Below are 21,222 nucleotides of genomic sequence, written 5' to 3' on the forward strand. Positions count from 1 at the left end.
TGTGTCACATAAGAACATAAGAGAAGCCCTGTTGGATCAGGCCAGTGGCCCATCCAGTCCAACACTCTGGGTCACATAAGAACATAAGAGAAGCCATGTTGGATCAGGCCAATAGCCCATCCAGTCCAACACTCTGTGTCACATAAGAACATCAGAGAAGTCATGTTGGATCAGGCCAGTGGCCCCTCCAGTCCAACACTCTGTGTCACATAAGAACATAAGAGAAGCCCTGTTGGATCAGGCCAATAGCCCCTCCAGTCCAACGCTCTGTGTCACATAAGAACATCAGAGAAGTCATGTTGGATCAGGCCAATAGCCCCTCCAGTCCAACACTCTGTGTCACATAAGAACATCAGAGAAGCCCTGTTTGATCAGGCCAAAAGCCCCTCCAGTCCAACACTCTGTGTCACATAAGAACATAAGAGAAGCCCTGTTGGATCAGGCCAATAGCCCCTCCAGTCCAACACTCTGTGTCACATAAGAACATAAGAGAAGCCATGTTGGATCAGGCCAATGGCCCATCCAGTCCAACACTCTGTGTCACATAAGAACATCAGAGAAGTCATGTTGGATCAGGCCAGGGGGCCCTCCAGTCCAACACTCTGTGTCACATAAGAACATCAGAGAAGTCATGTTGGATCAGGCCAGGGGGCCCTCCAGTCCAACACTCTGTGTCACATAAGAACATCAGAGAAGTCATGTTGGATCAGGCCAGTGGCCCCTCCAGTCCAACACTCTGTGTCACATAAGAACATAAGAGAAGCCATGTTGGATCAGGCCAATAGCCCCTCCAGTCCAACACTCTGTGTCACATAAGAGAAACCATGGTGGATCAGGCCAGTGGTCCCTCCAGTCCAACACTCTGTGTCACATAAGAGAAACCATGTTGGATCAGGCCAGTGGCCCCTCCAGTCCAACACTCTGTGTCACATAAGAACATAAGAGAAGCCCTGTTGGATCAGGCCAGTGGCCCATCCAGTCCAACACTCTGTGTCACATAAGAACATCAGAGAAGTCATGTTGGATCAGGCCAGTGGCCCCTCCAGTCCAACACTCTGTGTCACATAAGAACATAAGAGAAGCCATGTTGGATCAGGCTAATAGCCCCTTCAGTCCAACACTCTGTGTCACATAAGAGAAACCATGGTGGATCAGGCCAGTGGCCCATCCAGTCCAACACTTCATGTCACAGAAGAGCATAAGAGAAGCCATGTTGGATCAGGCCAATGGCCCATCCAGTCCAACACTCTGTGTCACACAGTGACCAATATGTGTGTGTGTGTGTATATATACATATACACACCTGGGGCTTCTGCCCCCCCACCCCTATTGGAGCCGGAGAACTGAGGAGGCCGACCACCAGGCAGGTTTCAACGCACAGGAGGAAAGGGGCTCCTTTGTCAGGGGGGGCGTCCTCTCCTGTCCAGGGGAGCCGCAGTCGGCTCTAGGAGAGGGGTTTTTGTGGCTCTAACAGCTGCCTGCTCATCTTTTCCAGAAAAAGTTCGGGAGATCCAAGAAAAACTTGAAGCCTTCATTGAAGCCCTCCACCAAGAAGAGAAGTAGATGGCTCAAAGAGGTGAGCGACTTGTCGTTGTGTCTTGGGCAAGGCAGGCAGGAAGTCCCGCCTGCCTTTGCCAAGGGCCCAGGAATCCCCTTCTTCAGGGGCAGGATAGGTGCCAGGGAATGACTGGATTCAGTCAGCCTGCTTCACCTTTCAAGTCTTTTCTTGTTACTGGGGAGCCAGTTTAGTGTAGTGGTGAAGTGTGCGGACTCTTATTTGGGAGAACCGGGTTTGATTCTCCACTCCTCCACTTGCACCTGCTGGAATGGCCTTGGGTCAGCCACAGCTCTCTCAGAGTTGTTCTTGAAAGGGCAGCTTCTGTCAGAGCTCTGTCATTCTCACCCACCTCACATGATGTCTGTTGTGAGGGAGGAAGGAAAAGGAGATTGTGACCACTCTGAGATTCAGAGTATAGGACAGGATCTAAGTCCAGTATCTTCTGAAGAGAGCCAGTCTGTAGTGGTGAAGTGCGCGGACTCTTATCTGGGAGAACCAGGTTTGATTCCCCACTCCTCCAGTTGCAGCTGCTGGAATGGCCATGGGTCAGCCAAAGCTCTGGCAGAGGTTGTCCTTGAAAGGGCAGCTTCTGTAAGAGTTCTCTCAGCCCCACCCATCTCACAGGGTGTCTGTTGTGGGGGGAGAAGATAAAGGAGATTGTGAACTGCTCTGAGATTCGGAGTGGAGGGCAGGATATAAATCCAATATCATCATCATCTTCTTACCCTCTCGGTACCCCTGGCTGAGCTTCCTGGCTGAGATGGGGCTTGAACCCAGGCCTCCTGGAAGCAGAGAAAGGATCCTGGCAGTCCCATTCTGTGGGGCATCCCTCCCTCTGACTGCCCGTCCCTTCTGCTGGTAGAAATTTCATGGTTTCTGCTGCCCTCTTCCCTGAGTGAGGACAGGGGTGGGTGGGGAGGGGTTGCCACTTCAGGCTGGGAGGCTCCTGAAGCTTTGGAGGCAGAGCCTGGGGGAAAGGCAGAGTTCAGACAGGGGAGGGGGCTCAGCAAGGAGTGTGAAAAAAGCCATTTCCTCCAGGGGAACTGATCTCTGCTGATCGGTTGTGATTCAGGGAGGACTCCAGGTCCCACTTGGGGGTTGGCAACCTTGCTATGTAGCCCTGTTGCCCCACCAGCCCTCCGTGCCAGGCACCTGCTTTGTTGTTTCTTTGATTGATGTGTTTCCTTTCTGCTCCTTTGCAGGAGACCGTCCACAGGAAGACCAAGCCCTCGTGTGAAAGGCACTTCCCTAAAAACGGCTGCGTGGAATCCCTCCGGTCCTCATCTCTCTGTTGTGGCTTGTGGGCGTGTCCTGCCGTGGCCGCCACTCTCGGATGCCTCTGGATGCAACCTGCCCTTCTGTGCTTCGTGGCAGAGGAGTGCTCTTCGCCGCTGGAACTTGGGCTCCGTTGTGACGAATGGAGGCAGAGGCCAGACTTTTGCAAGTGTACAGGGGAGGGGGGGGCGGAGAAAGGGGGGCTGCTGCCCTCGTCTCCTCAGAGAGTTTTTTAGTCCACCTTGATCCTCATCTGAAAATTCCGGGGAGCTTGAAATGAAATTTTAGTATTTGTACATATGTTGATGGCACCGAAGTAACATTTCTCTGTATGATGCTGGATGTTGAGACACCCTCCAAGGGATCGGGCTGCTTTCCACGTCCTCTGAGATGTCTTCTCTCAGAGCGTCGCTGTGGCCGCGATAAAAGCACTTGAGCAAGACGCGCAGCAGGGATGACTGGCCCTCTGGTGGGGTCCTTCTCTCAGCACACGTCCGGGGAGCGGGGGAGGCCCTGGCTTCTGTTTGGGGGCTTCCTGCAGAGAGACTCAGCAGCCCCTCGCTTTCCTGCAGGACTGAGGCCAGTCAGCATGCCTCACACCTGGGTTGGGGGCGGGAAGAGAGCTCCATGCAGATTCCCTGGCCGGAAGGGAACACCTTGGGGCAGCAGTTCCTTGAATAAGGATTGTGAAGCAGCAGCTTTTGGATTTCCTTGGACAGGCTTGAGGTGAGACTAGGCGTTTGTCTTGGGGGAGGGAGGGGCGTTGTTTTTCTTCAGGGCTCCCCTTGTTTGTTGCACCCTCCCTTCTTCCTCACGTGCTGCGTGTGTGCTATGCCCCCTCCCGTGCACAGGGCCCCCTTCTCCGTCTTCCCGTTGACACAGGTTGCTTGGGGGCTCAGCCTGCATACAAACAGGTTGCCTGGGTGGAACCATTGGATGTCGCTGCCCCCTCTAGACATTTTGCAGCAGCCCCAAGAGAGGTGTAGCTGTCAGGCACCTTTCCCCCTGGCCTTTTGCAGGAGGGGTGGGGGGGGGTACAGAGGGAGGAGTCCCTCCTCCTGTCTTAAAAACACACAGAGCCCGTGAACTGCTTGCGGGGACACACCCTCCGTCAAAAGAGCATCAGGAGGAAAGCCTGCAGAACAGGAAGGCAGGGGGGGCGGTTCTGTCTGTCTGTCTGTTGATGCCCCCCCCTTCCGTTTGCTCCTCTAATAAAAGCTCTGGATGGAGAAACAGGCACGTTTCTGTAGAAGTCTTATTGCTGGTGGACTGTGCTCTTCTTCACTGTTTCCAGGCCCCTTTCCCTTGCAGCCACCATCTCTTCCCTTTTGTGGTACAGTCATCTCCTGCGTTTTAGTTCCCAAGGAGCTCGTGCTGCAGCCATTCCATGGTGGGTTGGGTCCCACTGCTCCAGCTCATTCCTCCCACCTGCTGCACAGCGAATGGAATAAGAAACTGCTGGGGGTGTCCCCTCCCCACATTCTGTCCCCTGAGATTTGCACCTGGGTGTCAGGCACAGGACAGCTCTTCTCCTGACAAAAAGAGAGAAACAAAACGGGGGAAACGATCCTCATTTTCTGGCATCCAACAATAAGCTGAGCTGCCGTGGTGGGGAAAGCGATGCTCGTGCCTTCTTCAGCTGGATGGCAGGGAGGGTCTGGGAGCCTTGCACCCTTGGGCAAGAGGAAAGGGAGGGGAGCTGCAGGTGTTGGAAGGAGCCCGACCCCTCCTTGCTGCAGGACTGGCCTTGGGGGGCTGCTGGGCCAGGAGCTACCAGGAGCCTTGCTGCGAGCCTTGCCTTGGGGGGCCCCCGTGTTTGTCGGCGTTCTTCATTTTGCTCCCTGCTGCCCCTTTTGGGTCTCACTTCTTGACTGCTGGTCTGAAGCTTAGCATGATGTGTCCCTGGAAGTTATTTATTGAATGCGGATGTCATTGAAGGAACTTCAAATAAATGCAGGTTTTGAACACCAAACCGCTCCTGTTCTTTTTGTCTGGGGAGCTGGAGAAGGACTTGTGCGTGCCCTTTCTCCTCCCCCCAGCCCGCTATCGGTGGTGGTGGTGTTGCTGAGGGCAGCGTGAGTGGGCCGGCCCCTTGGGCTGCTGGGAAGGCCCCCACACTCCCTGCCCTTGCCTCTCCTGCAGAAGAGGCCTGTGGGGCTGGGCTGCTCAACGGGCTTGGACCCCTCACTGGCCACCCCCCTGAAGCCTCAGTCCCTGGAGGTGCCCCAGCCCAGCCCTGCTGTGCTCCTTGTGTTTGCTTGTGGTTGGGAGTTGGAGCTGGTGCAGCCAGGCAGCTGAAGGTGGATGAAAGCTGCCCCTGTCTTCTCTCTCTCCTGCCTCCAGTTTGACTCTCCTGCCCCTCCATCAATTTGGTGTAGTGGTGAAGTGCTTGGACTCTTATCTGGGAGAACCAGGTTTAATTCCCCACTCCTCCGCTTGCACCTGCCGGAGTGGCCTTGGGTCAGCCAGAACTCTGGCAGAGGTTGTCCTTGAAAGGGCAGCTTCTGGGAGAGCTCTCTCAGCCCCACCCACCTCACAGGGTGCCTGTTGTGGGGGGAGAAGACATAGGAGATTGTGAGCCGCTCTGAGTCTCTGATTCAGGGAGAAGGGTGGGGTATAAATCTGCAGTCTTCTTCTCCACTTGCAGCTGCTGAAATGGCCTTGGGTCAGCCACAGCTCTGGCTATGAAAGGGGAGCTTCCAGGAGAGCCCTCTCAGCCCCACCCACCTCCCGGAGTGTCTGTGGGTGGGGGAGGGAAAAGGAGATTGTGAGCCGCTCTGAGTCTCTGATTCAGAGAGAAGTGCAGGGTATAAATCTGCAGTCGTCGTTGCCTTCTTTGGGTGGCTTTTCCCCCTTCCTCGTATGTGGAGGAAGCAAAAGGAATCTGGCAGGCCAGCTGCAGTGGATCCTTCCTTACATGCCACCCCCCCCCCTCCTTCAGCCACTGAAGTAAAAGTAAAAGTAAAATTTTATTTGTATCCCGCCCTCCCCCGCCAAAGCAGACTCAGGGCGGCTAACAGCATTCGTAAATAAACAATACAGTAAATAAAAACATTAAATTAACATATTAAAACCAATCACTACTTAATTAAAACATTACTAAATTACTAAATCTGACAGTAACATTGTAACTGAAGAAGCTGAGAGGGAAGGACTTGCGTTTAGCAGAACACCCAGGGGCCGATTCATCTCTGAGCCATCTCAGTGCCAAGGAAATGGATTTGTGCTTTTAATTATCTGAAGCCAATACGCCGAGTGAGACTTTCTGGCTACCTTTTACTTCAAACTGTATTAAAACAAAATTACTTTAATTATCTTATGATTTGTTCATGCAGAAATGATGGTGCGTTACTCAGCGTTTCATCCATCAAACCATCCCCTGCATTTGCCGTTTGATTCCTAAATCTAGCTGGGCAGAAAGGAACGGGGGGGGGGGAGGAGAGAGAGAGAAATGGGGCCTGACACTCAGAACTGGAACGCTTCCTTAACTGCGTGCTTAGATGAAATGCATCAAGTGAATATTCATCTCTGCTTCTGCAAAAGCAAAAAGAGGTGTCAAACACGCGGCCTGGAGGCTGAATCAGGCTCCCAAGCAACTGCTGCCATCTGCTTCCTTCGCCTTCTTTCTTGCTTCCTTCTATACAGCAGTTTGCTTTGCCAGGCTTGCTCAATCGCACAGGAGCTACAGAGCAAAGCCTCTGTTTTCTCCATTGGCTGAGGCTCCTCCCTTGGGAAGGAAAGGGAGAGGGATAGGTTGTTTCCAAGCTCTTTCAATTGCACTGCAGAGCTACTGAGCCAAGCTTCTCTTCCTTCTATTGGCTGAGGCTCCTCCCCCTCCTGGTCCCCTGGAGAAGGAAGGAAAGAGCTAGAGCTTCCTTTGCCCAGTTCCCTGGTTTGCAGAGGAGAGATATAAAGAAAGCACCTTTAACACCAATGAGTGCTAATGTTTTAAGCATGTTTCATTTTAAGTTTTTTAAAAAAACATTTGTGTTTGTGTCCTTTATAAAGTTTATGTAGAATCATAGAGTTGGAAGGGACCTCCAGGGGCATTTAGTCCAACCCCCTGCACAATGCAGGAAACTCACAAACACCTCCCCCTAAATTCACAGGATCTTCATTGCTGTCAGATGGCCATCTAGCCTCTGTTGAAAACCTCCAAGGAAGGAGAGCCCACCACCTCCCAAGGTGGAAGCCTGTTCCACTGTGGAACCGCTCTAACGGTCAGGAAGTTCTTCCTAATGTTGAGCCGGAAACTCTTTTGATTTAATTTCAACCCATTGGTTCTGGTCCTACCTTCCGGAGCCACAGAAAACAATTCCACCCCATCCTCTATAAGGACAGCCTTTCAAGTCCTTGAAGATGGTGATCCTATCACCTCTCAGCCACCTCCTCTCCAGGCTAAACATCCCCAGCTCCTTCAACCTTTCCTCACAGGACTTGGTCTCCAGACCCCTCACCATCTTCATCGCCCTCCTCTGGACCCCTTCCAGCTTGTCTATATCCTTAAAATGTGGTGCCCAAAACTGAACACAAGACTCCAGGTGAGGTCTTACCAGAGCAGAGTAAAGCGATACCATCACATCACGTGATCTGGACACTAGACTTCTGTCGATACAGCCCAAAATTGCATTTGCCTTTTTAGCTACTGCATCACACTGTTGACTCATGTTCAGCGTATGATCTACTAAGACCCCTAGATCCTTTTCGCACAGACTACTGCCAAGACAAGTCTCCCCCATCCTATAACCATGCATTGGATTTTTCCTACCTAAATTCAGAACTTTACATTTATCCCTGTTAAAATTCATTTTATTGATTTTAGCCATTTTCCAGCCTCTCAAGGTCATCCTGAATCCTATTTCTGTCTTCTGTGTTTTCAACCCCTCCCAATTTAGTATCCCTCTATTCCTTCATCCAAATCATTGATAAAGATGTTGAACAAAACAGGTCTCAGGACAGATCCTTGAGGCACTCCACTTGTCACTCCTCTCCAAGAGGATGAGGACCCATTCACAAGCACTCTTTGGGTGCGATTTGTCAACCAGTCACAGATCCACCTAACAGTAACAGGATCCAAACCACATTTTATCAACTTGTCAACAAGAATAGTATGTGAAACCTTATCAAAAGCCTGACTGAACATATCTCTGCTACCTAATCTTAAATAAGTGCATACAAGGCTCGACTGCCAAGGTCTCATTTATATCAGATCCAGCCCTCATAACAAATGTGGTTGACACCCCTGGTTTAGATGCTGCCCGTAGAGACGCAGAGCCATTGAATACCTTTTGCGTACTGGGTGCCTTGTACCTCTTCAATAAAAGCAACAGTGAAATTGCACTCAAGAAACCTTTCAAACTCCTAAAAGCAAGAGCAGAAGGCGAGACGATGCAATAAAAGAAAGTCAGCAAAAATTCATTGAGCACATCTGAAGAGTGGGTAAGGCTGCAGGGAGCTTGTCTTGAGGAGGAGGAGGAGGGAAGAAGGTGTCCACCGTAGCCGGGCAGGGTTCATTTTGCCTTCGGGACGTCCATCTTTTCCAAGCATCTCTGACCACTTCCAGCCACTCTCCGTCTGCCAGTCTGTGATCTGCTCAGCTCCTACAGAAGGAGGAAGTGGTGGAGTCCTGCAGGGACCAGGAGCGACTGTGCCACTTCTCCAGTCGTGGCCAGTTTGGTGTAGTGGTTAAGTGCGCGGACTCTTACCTGTGAGAACCGGGTTTGATTCCCCACTCCTCCACTTGCACCTGCTGGAATGGCCTTGGGTCAGCCAGAGCTCTCTTATCTGGGAGAACCGGGTTGGATTCCCCACTCCTCCACTTGCAGCTGCTGAAATGGCCTTGGGTCAGCCAGAGCTCTCTTATCTGGGAGAACCGGGTTTGATTCCCCCCTCCTCCGCTTGCAGCTGCTGGAATGGCCTTGGGTCAGCCAGAGCTCTCTTATCTGGGAGAACCGGTTTGGATTCCCCACTCCTCCACTTGCAGCTGCTGGAACGGCCTTGGGTCAGCCAGAGCTCTCTTATCTGAGAGAACCGAGTTGGATTCCCCACTCCTCCACTTGCACCTGCTGGAATGGCCTTGGGTCAGCCAGAGCTCTCTTATCTGGGAGAACCGGGTTGGATTCCCCACTCCTCCACTTGCAGCTGCTGGAATGGCCTTGGGTCAGCCAGAGCGCTCTTATCTGGGAGAACCGGGTTGGATTCCCCACTCCTCCACTTGCAGATGCTGGAATGGCCTTGGGTCAGCCATAGCTCTCTTATCTGGGAGAACCGGGATGGATTCCCCACTCCTCCACTTGCAGCTGCTGGAATGGCCTTGGGTCAGTCAGAGCTCTCTTATCTGGGAGAACCAGGTTGGATTCCCCACTCCTCCACTTGCACCTGCTGGCATGGCCTTGGGTCAGCCAGAGCTCTTGTAGGAGTTGTTCTTGAAAGGGCAGCTGCTCTCAGCCCCACCCACTTTACAGGGTGTCTGTTGTTGGGGAGGGAGATAAAGGTGATTGTAAGCTGCTCTGGGTCTTTGATTCAGAGAGAAAGGCAAGAGAAATTCTTGCAGCTGCACTCGTTTTTAGCTTTCCGGGGAGGGGTTTTCATTTACACAGTGGGAAATCCTTGTCTTCTTCCACCTGCAGCACGATGTGGTACAGCCATGCTTGCGAGGCCTGATGGAGGAGGCCCTGCAGCTGCCCTACAGGGATGTGTGCCCTCCCAGCTGTCCCCAGGTTGTCCGTCAGCCTCTAAAGCAGCAGCAGCAGCCGCTGGGAAGAGATGGCAAGGCCGCTGCCAGGACTCCTGGATCTGGGGAGCTGGCAGGACAGGAGCGGCTGGGGAGGGGGGTCGGCTCAGTTGCCTGCTTAAGGAAGGTCCCACTCGGCCTGTCTCCCTCCTGGCCCAGGACCAGAGTGGCTGCCTGGCTCACCGTCCCATGGGGAGGGACAGTGGCTCAGTGGCAGAGCATCTGCTTGGTAAGCAGAAGGTCCCAGGTTCAATCCCCGGCATCTCCAACTCAAAAGGGTCTAGGCAAGTAGGCGTGAAAAACCTCAGCTTGAAACCCTGGAGAGCCACTAAAGGGGAGGGACGTTGGCTCAGTGGTAGAGCATCTGCTTGGTAAGCAGAAGGTCCCAGGTTCAATCCCCACTGGCATCTCCAACTAAAAAGGGTCCAGGCAAGTAGGCGTAAAAACCTCAGCTTGAGACCCTGGAGAGCCATGAATGGGGCTGTGGCTCAGTGGCAGAGCATCTGCTTGGTAAGCAGAAGGTCCCAGGTTCAATCCCCGGCATCTCCAACTCAAAAGGGTCCAGGCAAGTAGGCGTGAAAGACCTCAGCTTGAGACCCTGGAGAGCCGCTGCCAGTCTGAGTAGACAAGACTGACTTTGACGGACCAAGGGGGGTCTGATTCAGTATAAGGCAGCTTCAGATGTTCATATGCCCTTCACCCTCCAGCTGTGGAGGGGGGGGTCTCTGCCTCCATGCAGAATGGGGCCTTCCTCCTCCTCCTCCCCCCCCCCCATGTTTGAAGCAGCGCCTGTGCAGAAGGCTGCCAGGCAATTAGCATGTGGGCGGGAGGGAGGGAAGAGGGCTGCTCCTCCATTCTTCCATTGTGTGGGAGACACAAAGAGGCTGCTGGGGCAGGCGGGTGGGCAGGCAGAGGCCTGTTGTGGGCAGCCCCCCCCCCCAGAGCAGCATTCCAGGGACGCCCCCTCCCCCCCTGAAAGGGCTCTGAGGTAGGTAAATTAATGCAGGGGGTGGGCCTGCCTTTGTGACCCCATCTCTGTCTCACTTGTTTCGGGCCTTGTCGGAGGGGGAGGGACATCCCCAGGCCTTTTGTTTCTAATAATTTCCTTGCGGGTTGGGGAGTTAATGCAAAGCTTGTCTGCACCCACCCGAGCAGAAAGAATCCTGGGTGCGAGCCATGACACACTCGGTCCCCTCCCCACCCACGGAAGCGCCAGATGGGAAGAGCCTGTGGGCTTCTCCTTTGCATTTGGGCAGGTGGGGGGGAGGGTGGAGGAGGAGGAGGTGGAGGGGCGAACACCTGGGCGGAGGAGGAGGAGGCCTCCTGCTGCTGTGAATTATGCCCCTTTCAGGCAAAAGGAAGGAGCTTCAGGGCATGAACAGAGATGCAGCCCAGCCCAGAGGGTTCTCCGGACCCAGCGAGAAGTGGCTCCGGTCTTGAAATTAAACCCAGAGTTTCCGGCTCAACATGAGGAAGAACTTCCTGACCGTTAGAGCGATTCCTCAGTGGAGCAGGCTTCCTCCCCGGGAGGTGGTGGGCTCTCCTTCCTTGGAGGTTTTTCAACAAAGGCTAGATGGCCATCTGACAGCAATGAAGATCCTGTGGATTTGGGGGGAGGTATTTTATAGAATCATAGAGTTGGAAGGGACCTCCAAGGTCATCTAGTCCAACCCCCTGCACAATACAGGAAACTTCAGATGGCCATCTAGCCTCTGCTTAAAAACCTCCAAGGAAGGAGAGCCCACCACCTCCCAAGGAGGAAGTCTGTTCCACTGAGAAACTGCTCTAACGTTCAGGAAGTTCTTCCTAATGTTGAGCCGGAAACTCTTTTGATTTAATTTCAACCTATTGGTTCTGGTCCTGCCTTCCGGAGCCACAGAAAACAATTCTGCACCATCCTCTATAAGACAGCCCTTCAAGTACTTGAAGATGGTGATCCTATCACCTCTCAGCCGCCTCCTCTCCAGGCTAAACATCCCCAGCTCCTTAGAACTTCCTCATAGGATTTGATCTCCAGACCCCTCACCATCTTCGTCGCCCTCCTCTGGACCCCTTCCAGCTTGTCTAGATCCTTCTTAAAATGTGGTGCCCAAAACTGAGCACAATACTCCAGGTGAGGTCTTACCAGAGCAGAGTAAAGCGATACCATCACATCACGTGATCTGGACACTATACTTCTGTTGATACAGCCCAAAACTGCATTTGCCTTTTTAGCCACCGCATCACACTGTTGACTCATGTTCAGTGATCCACTAAGACCCCTAGATCCTTTTCACACAGACTACTGCTAAGACAAGTTTCCCCCATCCTATAACTATGCATTGGATTTTTCCTACCTAAATGCAGAACTTTACATTTATCTCTGTTAAAATTCATTTCATTGATTTTAGCCCAGTTTTCCAGCCTGCATAGATCATCCTGCATCCTGTTTCTGTCTTCTACTGTATGTCGGACCCCTCCCAATTTAGTATCATCTGCAAATTTAATAAGCATTCCCTCTACTCTTTCATCCAAATCATTTATAAAGACGTTGAACATTTGTGAGTTTCCTGCACTGAGCAGGGGGTTGGACTAGATAGATGGCCCTGGAGGTCCCTTCCAACTCTGATTGTATGATTCTTCCAAAGCCTCCAAACTCCAACCTGGTGAAAGGAGGCCCCAAAAATGGTGTGTTTTGTGGAGGCTTCTGAAGTTGGAGCGTGGCTGCCGCTGGTGCAGTGGGAAACCCAGCCTCTGTGGCACCTTGGAAGCTGTTCCGGCTACTTCGTGGCCCTTCCTTCCCCTGTGCAGGGTTGGAGTGGGTGTGAAGCAAGCAGTATGGAGGTGAGAGGAGGTGGATTCAGGCAGCACGCACACCAGGTGTGCCTTTCTGGGGTCAGTGGAAGGGACATTCCAGCTGGTGGCCACATCATTTCAGGGCCCCCTTTTTGATGTCTGGTGATCTCCACGGCTTGCTTTGCCCTCTGGCTGTGGCTCCACCTGCCCACATTTTCACAGCAACGGGGGGGGGGGGGGGGAGACCACACCCAGCCTCCAAACTGATACAAGGAGAGCACAGCTTAAACAGATATATATATATTCTTCTTATACACTCTCATACAAAATCCTAAAGATATACATACCCTGACAATAGAACACTCAATAATACACAAATAAGGTCCAGGATTTCAAGTACTTCAGTTACAACTTAATGTCCATTTATAAAAGAGCGGTCCTCCAAATCTTCACAGATCCCCAGTTCAAAGATGTTCCTGAGAAGTCCAGAAACAGAAGAATTGTATTCTAATGACGTATCCTTCGCACAGCACCACAGCGCAGCAACGAGGTAGTATTTGATTTCCCCTCTTTTCACTTAAGAGCTTTGAGGAGCTTCACGATCTGATCCAGAGCATCACAAAGCTTCCTCCTTTCACACACAGCCAAGTGACTTCTTTACAGGTCTTGGTTGTGTGGAAGCCGTGCTTTCCTTGTATCAATTTGGAGGCTGGAGATCCCGTTTTTTTCCCTGTCACTCTCTGCCGTGATTCTCTTGTTGGCTTCACGTTTCCACAGCAGCAGACCTGCAGTTCAGCCCAGAGGACCAGACTGCTGAGGGACCACTGAGGTGTGGGCCCAGAAGTGGGTCTATCCATTCCCACCCAGCTGATCTGGAAGTAGAGGCAAGAGGATGTCATGTGGTCATCTCTATTGCCCTGGGTCTGAAACCACCACCACCCCCACGCATCTGTTTGGAAATAGAAGATATCCTCCCATCCCAGCTGGAGATCACATCCTTTGGGCAAACAGTGCAGGAAGGCTTGCTCTTCTCCTTGGTCACTCCTCATCCTGAGGGGCTCCAGCACCTGCCTCTTTTCATTCACCAAGAGCCCCCTGCCTGCCAAAACCAGGAGTCCGCTGAGGTGACTTGGGAGAGTGGAGTGGAAACCCACTCAAAGGGTGACCACAGCGAAAAGGGCAAACTCCTGTGTTGCAGATTAGGAGGAGGAAAGCGGCAGGAAATGAAGGCCCCCGGAGCGTCATAGTCTCGCCTGGGAGCCCTGGGATGGGCCACATTGGGAGTGCTGTTTCCAGCTCTGGTCGCTCCCTCACAAAAAGGATAGCAGAGAGCTGGGAAAAGGCAGCCGAACCATTTGCCCGCTTCATAGTCTTGTCTCTCCCATGTGCAAGACTTCAGGTGGATTACAACATTTTGACAAGCAGTGCCACTGAAAACGGCCTAAGGTGTACAAAACACAGCGCAACAAGACTGTATCACAACTTCAGAAGGATATACAATGAAAACAGTAAGCCGTGACATGTGATAAAGAAGTTACAGAAAAGGGGAAGCCATGCCCTCATAACATGCTCAGCCCTTCTGCCTCTTCCCTGAGTGCTGCTGAGCTTGCCCACTGGCAGAGTGGCACCTTCCCAAGATTTTGCCGGACGACTGTGGGTGTCACAGTGGGGCGTAGCAGGAGAGGCAGCCCTTTAGATCAGGGGTGTCAGACATGCAGTTCAGGGGCCGAATCAGGCCCCCGGAGGGCTCCTATCAGACCCCCAAGCAACTGGCTGTCATCTGCTTCCTTCTCCTTTTCTCTGGCTTCCTTCTGCATAACAGCTTGCTTTGCAAGGCTTGCTCAGTTGCACAGGAGCTACAGAGCAAAACCTCTATTTTCTCCATTGGCTGAGGCTCCTCCCTTGGGGAGGAAGGGGGAGAGGGAGAGCTTGCTTTGCCAGGCTCTCTAAATTGCACAGCAGAGCTACTGAGCCAAGTCTCTCTTCCTTCTATTGGCTGAGGCTCCCCCCCCCAATCCCCTGGGGAAGGAAGGAAAGAGCTAGAGTTTCCTTTGCCCAGTTCCCTGGATCCCATGGGAGAAACACGAAGCTTCTTTAAGACCAATGAGTGCTAACTTTTTAAGCATGTTTTAAGTTTTTAAAAATATATATATTTGTGTTTGTCTGTGTTCTTTATCAAATTTATAACTCTGCTACCTAATCTTAAATAGGCACACACATGGCCCAGCCCAGCCCAACATGGCCCCGCCCCTTGAGGTCTCATTTATGTCAGTTCTGGCCCTCATAACAAAGGAGTTTGACACCCCTGCTTTAGATGTAGAGTAGCATGTTGATGGCAGTGTTGGTGCAGGTTAGGAAAGGAAAGGTCCCCTGTGCAAGCACCAGTCGCTTCCGACTCTGGGGGGACGTTGCTTTCACAACGTTTTCATGGAAGACCCAACAGGAGATGGATGGACTTCATGAAGGAAGTCTCAAAGGCCCTCCCCTTGCAAGACCTGAGCAAGGCTGTTGATGGAAGGACATTCGTTCATAGGGTCACCCTAAGTGGGAAGCAACTTTGATGGCACTTCTCTCTTTCTCTCTCTCTCTCACACACACACACGCATGCACGCGCAGAGTCATCCTGATGGTCCCAGATGCTTCTCACGATCTTCTTCTGGCTCTGACCATTGACTGTCTTGCAACTTCTCCTCCCCTGGCGGCTCAGGCTGGGACTTGGCTGCAGAGAGGATCCAGGCCACTGTTAGCATCTTCCTCCTTTCTTCATCCTTGACTGCTGCCTTAGGTCCAATTGGCAGAAGGAGCGGGCTGCATCCCCGGGCTCTGTGCCGTTAACAGTGGAAGGTTTCTTGGAGCAGAGCATTCGGGATTGGCTGCGTGTGACTTCTGCAGGAGCTGCCTTGGTGCTTGTGGGGCCCTGGGCAAAAGGCCAGGCTGGCTAGAGCCACAGAATCGCTTCTCCCCGCCCCACCTCCACCCCCCAGGTCCAAGCAAGGGGTCGCCCTCACCCTGTCCAAAGCCAGAGGGAACCACCCCTCGAAGGCAGGTCCCTGAGACCCAGTGATGCCGGCATGGCACGGAAGGGGGGCCGCTGCTTGTGGGAGGAGGAGGGGCTGCTTGGGACCCTCTCCCCTGGTTGCTCCTTGGCCAAGGTCACCCTTGGGTGGCACCCAAAGGAAGTGGTCTTTGTGCTGCTCCAAGAGCTGTGCCGCGTAAGGCCTGGGGCTTCCTTCTGCATGTGGGACCCCACTGGACCCCCGTCCTGTCTCATCAAACTGTCGACAGCAAGAGCTTCAGGCCCTCAATGCTTTTTGTTTCAGGCCATCTGATTCCTACCCTGCTTCTAGCAGCCTGCACGATGGCTGCAGTAATGCGGAAGACCAAGAGCAGCATCTGTGCTTTTTCTACCTGCAGAGTGGAAGCGAAGGGGGTGGGGGTAGGGAAGAGATGATGAAGAAGATATTGAATTTATATCCCACCCTCCACTCCGAAGAGTCTCAGAGTGTGGCTCACAATCTCCTTTCCCTTCCCCCCCCACAACAGACACCCCGTGAGGTAGGTGGGGCTGAGAGAGCTCTGACAGAAGCTGCCATTTCAAGGACAACCTCTGCGAGAGCTGCGCCTAACCCAAAGCCATTCCAGCGGCTGCAAAGGGAGGAGGAGGGGATCAAACCCAGATAAGAGTCTGCTCACTTAGCCACTACACCAAACTGGCTCTCTGGGAGGAGACAGATGCCAAGGATGGTCTAGCAGGCACATTTGTGTACCAGAAGGTGACCTCTCCCCCTTCCAGCTCTTGACCCCACCCCGATACTGGCAGGTTTTGGAGGGGGGGAGTCATAGGGCAAAGACTTCCGATTCCATCTTTTTCTCCATGATCCAGCCAGCCCTCACCCCTCTGCTGCTGGCCTTGGCTGCAGTGGGTGGAGATTCCCCATCTGCTGATTCTGGAGTCCTTCAACCTGGCAGGTCTCTCTCTCTGGGTGCAAATATTGAATCAGCATCTTGAGCATGACCACTCTGTTCCCTGGAGCTGGCGAACGGCGTTGTCTTCTGTTGTCCCTTGAAAGGCCACTGGCGATGGCTTCTGGCATAATACCCTGTGAGCAAACAGGCAGGCGCGTGTGTGCATTAGGGACTCCCGGGCTGTTTGCTCTCCTCCTAGAAAGCGGCCCGCCACCTCCCTGAAACCAAACAGCAGCCCTCTGCCTGCCATGGTTACCTTCGAGCACCACTAAAAGGAGCCGTCAAGCAGCAAAGGGCCCGGCTAGAGGAGGGAAGATTTACTGGAGGAGGAGGAAGCCCAAGCTCTTCCATCGGCAGGGAGGCGCACTCAGCCTCAGCCTCCCGTGCCCAGAGAGAGGAGGCCCCTGGGATGCAGCCCAGAGAAAGACCTGCTCAAACCCTTCAGCAAGCAGAGTTGCCCAGGGCTCCAGGCTGGGCTTGGGGGGGGGGCACCCTGGCAGGGCAGAAGAAGGCACCCAGCTGTGCTGCTGAGCCAAAGGGCCGCAGGACTGGAGGGAGAGGCAGGTTGCCAGGCACGATGGGGGTCCAGTGGGGAGGCCATGGTGAGGAGTCCTCCTTCTCTGGCCTTGGAGAGGGTGACGGCTACCCCTTGCTTGGACCTGGGGGGCAGGGGTGGGGCAGGGAGAAGTGATTCTGTGGCTCCAGCCAGCCTGGCCTTTTGCCCAGGGCCCCACCACCACCGTGGGGAGCCAGTTTGGTGTCGTGGTTAACTGTGCGGACTCTTATCTGGGAGAACTGGGTTTGATTCCCCACTCCTCCACTTGCACCCGCTGGAATGACCTTGGGTCAGCCAGAGCTCTGGCAGAGGTTGTCCTTGAAAGGGCAGCTGCTGTGAGAGCCCTCTCAGCCCCACCCACCTCACAGGGTGTCTGTTGTGGGGGAGGAAGGGAAAGGAGATTGTGAGCCACTCTGAGACTCTTCGGAGCGGAGAGTGGGATATAAATCCAATATCTTCTTCTTCGTCTCTCCTTGCATTCGCACCAGTAACTTCCAGGCCACTTTTGGCTTTAAAAATGTACAAACTGCTATATTAGTAGGACAGGCCTATAGAATGTAAAATGCACTGGTTGGGCACTGGATTTTTGGGGGGGATGACCTGTCCCGAGGACAACTGAAGTGCAGCCTGTTTGGGTGAAGGGCTGGGAAATACCTGGCACTTTGGAGAGGGGAGGGGCTTCAGGGCCATGGGATCCGCCTTCCAAAGTGGCCGCAGCGTCTCCAGGGGAGCCGAGCTCTGTCCTTCTGTCTGTCAAGGGACTCGTAGCTTTGGGGCAGGTGCCTGGGAAGGTCCAAGCTCAGAGAAGGGGGGATGGGGGGGGCGGTACGCCAGCAGTATGCTGAATGGAGGGTGATGCTCTAGGATTTGCCCAGACTCTGTGGTTTCACTATGGCATTCTGAGCAAACCTGAGAGACCATTGCCCCAATGCCATGACACCATTCCCAGTTTTCCCCAGAAGTGAGGCCTTGTGCTGGCCAAACGCCGGCTCTCCTGCCCTCACCCTCCAATTCCTCCTGGCAGCTTGCTGGCTGCAGCTGGCAGAACTCCTGAACACCCGTCAGAGGCGGATGCTGCTGTGCCCCGCAACCGGCAGGAGGGCTGTGAAGCTGTGCAGCATCTCAGGAGAAAAAGGAGGAAGAAAAAGAAGGCCTCTTCTACTTATAGGAAGCTCTGGCCCTAGAGTTCCAGTTCCTGGTGATCCCTAGAGCCACCTGGAGAGGACAGAAGGGTTGCTTCTAGAAGTTGCTGGGAACTCTGTGGTAAAACCAGGGCAGTAGGGGAGGGACATTTGCTCCTGTTTCCAGAGACTTGAGACCAATTTCGCACTAGACCTTTAATCCTGGTTCAACTCTGTCCCCAAACTGACATTCTACACCAGAAGCAGAGAAACCAACTCTGTGACTCTAAGATCCAAGTGTGGAATGTCAGCTTGGGGACAGGGCTAAACCAGGACTACAAGTCTAGTGTGAAATGGGTCTTGGTTGAGATGGAGGTGTTGACCCAGTTCTGGGAGAAGAAGACACAGTTCTCCAAAGAACCTGGCTGGCTGAATTCTGGGTGGCGGGGGGCTTCAGTCCATGGCTGCCCCTGGATTCAGAGGTCACCGTGGGAAGAAGAAAGATTTTTTCCCCACCCTTCTTCGGTGCACCGGCCTGTTGTGTCCTTCCCCACCATAGCCTCCCCATCATAGAGTTGGAAGGGACCTCTACGATCATCTAGTCCAACCCCCTGCACAATGCAGGAAACCCACAAATACTTACCCCAAATTCACAGGATCCTCATTGCTGTCAGATGGCCATCCAGACTCTGTTGAAAAACCTCCAAGGAAGGAGAGCCCACCACCTCCCGAGGAAGCCTGTTCTACTGAGGAATTGCTCTAACGGTCAGGAAGTTCTTCCTAATGTTGAGCCGGAAACTCTTTTGATTTAATTTCAACCCATTGGTTCTGGTCCTATCTTCTGGGGCCACAGAAAACAATTCCACACCATCCTCTATAGGACAGCCCTTCAAGTCCTTGAAGATGGTGATCCTATCACCTCTCAGCCGCCTCCTCTCCAGGCTAAACATGCCCAGCTCCTTCAACCTTTCCTCATAGGACTCGGTCTCCAGACCCCCTCACCATATTCATCGCCCTCCTCTGGACCCGTTCCAGCTTATCTAGATCCTTCTTAAAATGTGGTGCCCAAAACTGAACACAAGACTCCAGGTGAGGTCTTAGCAGAGCAGAATAAAGCAATACCATCACATCACGTGATCTGGACACTATACTTCTGTTGATACTTCCCAAAATTGCATTTGCCTTTTTAGCCACCGCATCACACTGTTGACTCATGTTCAGCGTATGATCCCCTAAGACCCCGAGATCCTTATTGCACAGACTACTGCTAAGACAAGTCTCCCCCATCCTATAACCATGCATGGGATTTTTCCTACCTAAATGCAGAACTTTACATGGCTGCCATGTTGCATCAGAAGCAGCCTGCCTCTTCCTCCCGCGGCACTTTGGCTCGGCAGCACAGCTGGGTGGTCTTCTCCTGCCCAGCCAGGTTCCGCTGGCTGCCACCCACGCACCCACCCACCCGCCCGAGGCTGCCATTGGAAGTTGGGGAGTGTGGGTGGCAAGGGGGGGGAGAGGAGAGAGGCTTTTCACCTGCAAATCCTTGCCCTTGAGTTGCTCTCGCCCCACAAAGGAGAGCTTGTGTGTGCCGCCCCGCCTCCCCCAGCTGAATGCCCGTGGGGCTGCCCCCTTTGGATTGCAGTGCCAGCAGCTGCGCTTGAGACAGAAGAAAAACACCCGAGGGAGAGAAGAAGCAGAGGATGACAGAGAACACCCACTCCCTTCAACACCCCTTTCCCAGCAAAGGCTGCCGGCTTGGGCATTCCGCTCTCTCTGGCCAGGGCTGCAGTAGGGCCTTTCCCACAGCTCAGGCAGCTGCTACCGGCCTCCTGTCTCAGACCTCCTGAAAGGGCAGGCTGGGAATGTGTGGCTTTTTCTGGCTTCTTGCATCCTCTCACCTAAGTGGAGCTCCTTTGGGGTGGCAAAGGGCAGCCTCTCCCAGCCCTCCCCTGCCCTGGGCCCCTTGTCTTGCGGGCTCCGTGATGGAAGGAAGAAGACATTCTGGAGAGCACTGAGGAAGCTCTGCTTGTCTGAGACTCTCCCCCCGCCCCGCCCAGGCTGCTGACTCGCAGACTGAGGCTCCTAGAGTTAATGAAGATTAACTCTTCCACTGACTGGCTTTAGGGTTGCCAAGTCCAATTCAAGAAATATCTGGGGACTTTGGGGGTGGAGCCAGGAGACAGAGGGGGTGGAGCCAGGAACAAGGGTGTGACAAGCATAATTGAACTCCAAGGGAGTTCTGGCCATCACATTTAAAGGGACAGCACGCCTTTTTAAATGTCTTCCTTCCATAGGAAATATTGCAGGATAGGGGCATATGAACATATGAAGCTGCCTTATACTGAATCAGACCTTTGGTCCATCAAAGTCAGTATTGTCTTCTCAGACTGGCAGCGGCTCTCCAGGGTCTCAAGCTGAGGCTTTTCACACCTATTTTCCTGGACCCTTTTTTGGAGATGCCAGGGATTGAACCTGGGACCTTCTGCTTCCCAAGCAGATGCTCTATCACTGAGCCACTGTCCCTCCCCTTCTTTTGGGGCTCATAGAATTGGACCCCCTGGTCCAATCATTTTGAAACTTGGAGGATATTTTGGGGAGAGGCATTAGATGCTGTACTGGAAATTTGGTGCCTCTACCTCAAAAAACAGGCCCCCCAGAGCCCCAGATACCCACAGATCGATTCTCCATGATTTTCTGAGAATAAATCTCCATAGGGAATAATAGAGTTCCCAGCAGACATTTCCCTCCCCTTCCCCCGCTTTCTAATGACCCTGAAGCGGGGGGAGGGTCTCCAAACCTGGGGATCCCCTGCCCCCACCTGGAGATTGGCAACCCCAACTGGCTTCCCCTTTGGCTCTCAACAGCAGCTCGGTGGCCTAAATGGCCCATTGTGGAACACAGGCAAAGGAGGGGCGGTTGGATGCCCCCCCTCTCTCACATACACATGCGCAAAGATTCCCACTCTGGTCCAAATTTGTACACCTGCTGAGCCTGGGCTTCTTGGCAGTGGAGCTGCCCCAACCTTCCTGCGTGCAGGGAAATCTGCCTCACTCACGCGACTGCAGCCAGGATTTGGGGGGCACGGGCACCGCCCAGCCTGGAGCTCTAATTTGCTCTTCCTAGGGCGCCTTTGAAATCCTTGCTTTTGAGTCATTTTTAATTTTATTTCATTTTTAGATTTATATCCTGCAAGTGGGCTCAGGGCAGCTTGCAATGGGTGTGTCTGGTTCCAAAAAGA

The 21,222-nt window shown here is 53.2% G+C and overlaps 1 protein-coding gene across 4 annotated transcripts in view; it reads left to right on the forward strand.

Annotated features, from left to right (window-relative positions):
* Nucleotides 1-21,222, forward strand: part of OPA1 (OPA1 mitochondrial dynamin like GTPase) — a 196,226-nt gene that overhangs the window by 92,317 nt on the left and 82,687 nt on the right. For 3 of the 4 annotated variants that reach the window (XM_060242867.1, XM_060242869.1, XM_060242870.1), the window contains 2 exons: nt 1,496-1,576; nt 2,775-2,864. In XM_060242867.1, coding sequence (XP_060098850.1) covers nt 1,496-1,563 — 68 coding nt within the window. In that variant the 3' untranslated portion in view covers nt 1,564-1,576; nt 2,775-2,864. Of the gene's footprint in view, nt 1-1,495; nt 1,577-2,760; nt 2,871-21,222 lie in introns of those variants that run through there. The other variant, XM_060242868.1, reaches the window with a different exon arrangement.

The sequence above is a fragment of the Heteronotia binoei genome, chromosome 6, assembly GCF_032191835.1.
Source record: "Heteronotia binoei isolate CCM8104 ecotype False Entrance Well chromosome 6, APGP_CSIRO_Hbin_v1, whole genome shotgun sequence".
Classification (NCBI taxonomy): Eukaryota; Metazoa; Chordata; class Lepidosauria; order Squamata; family Gekkonidae; genus Heteronotia; species Heteronotia binoei.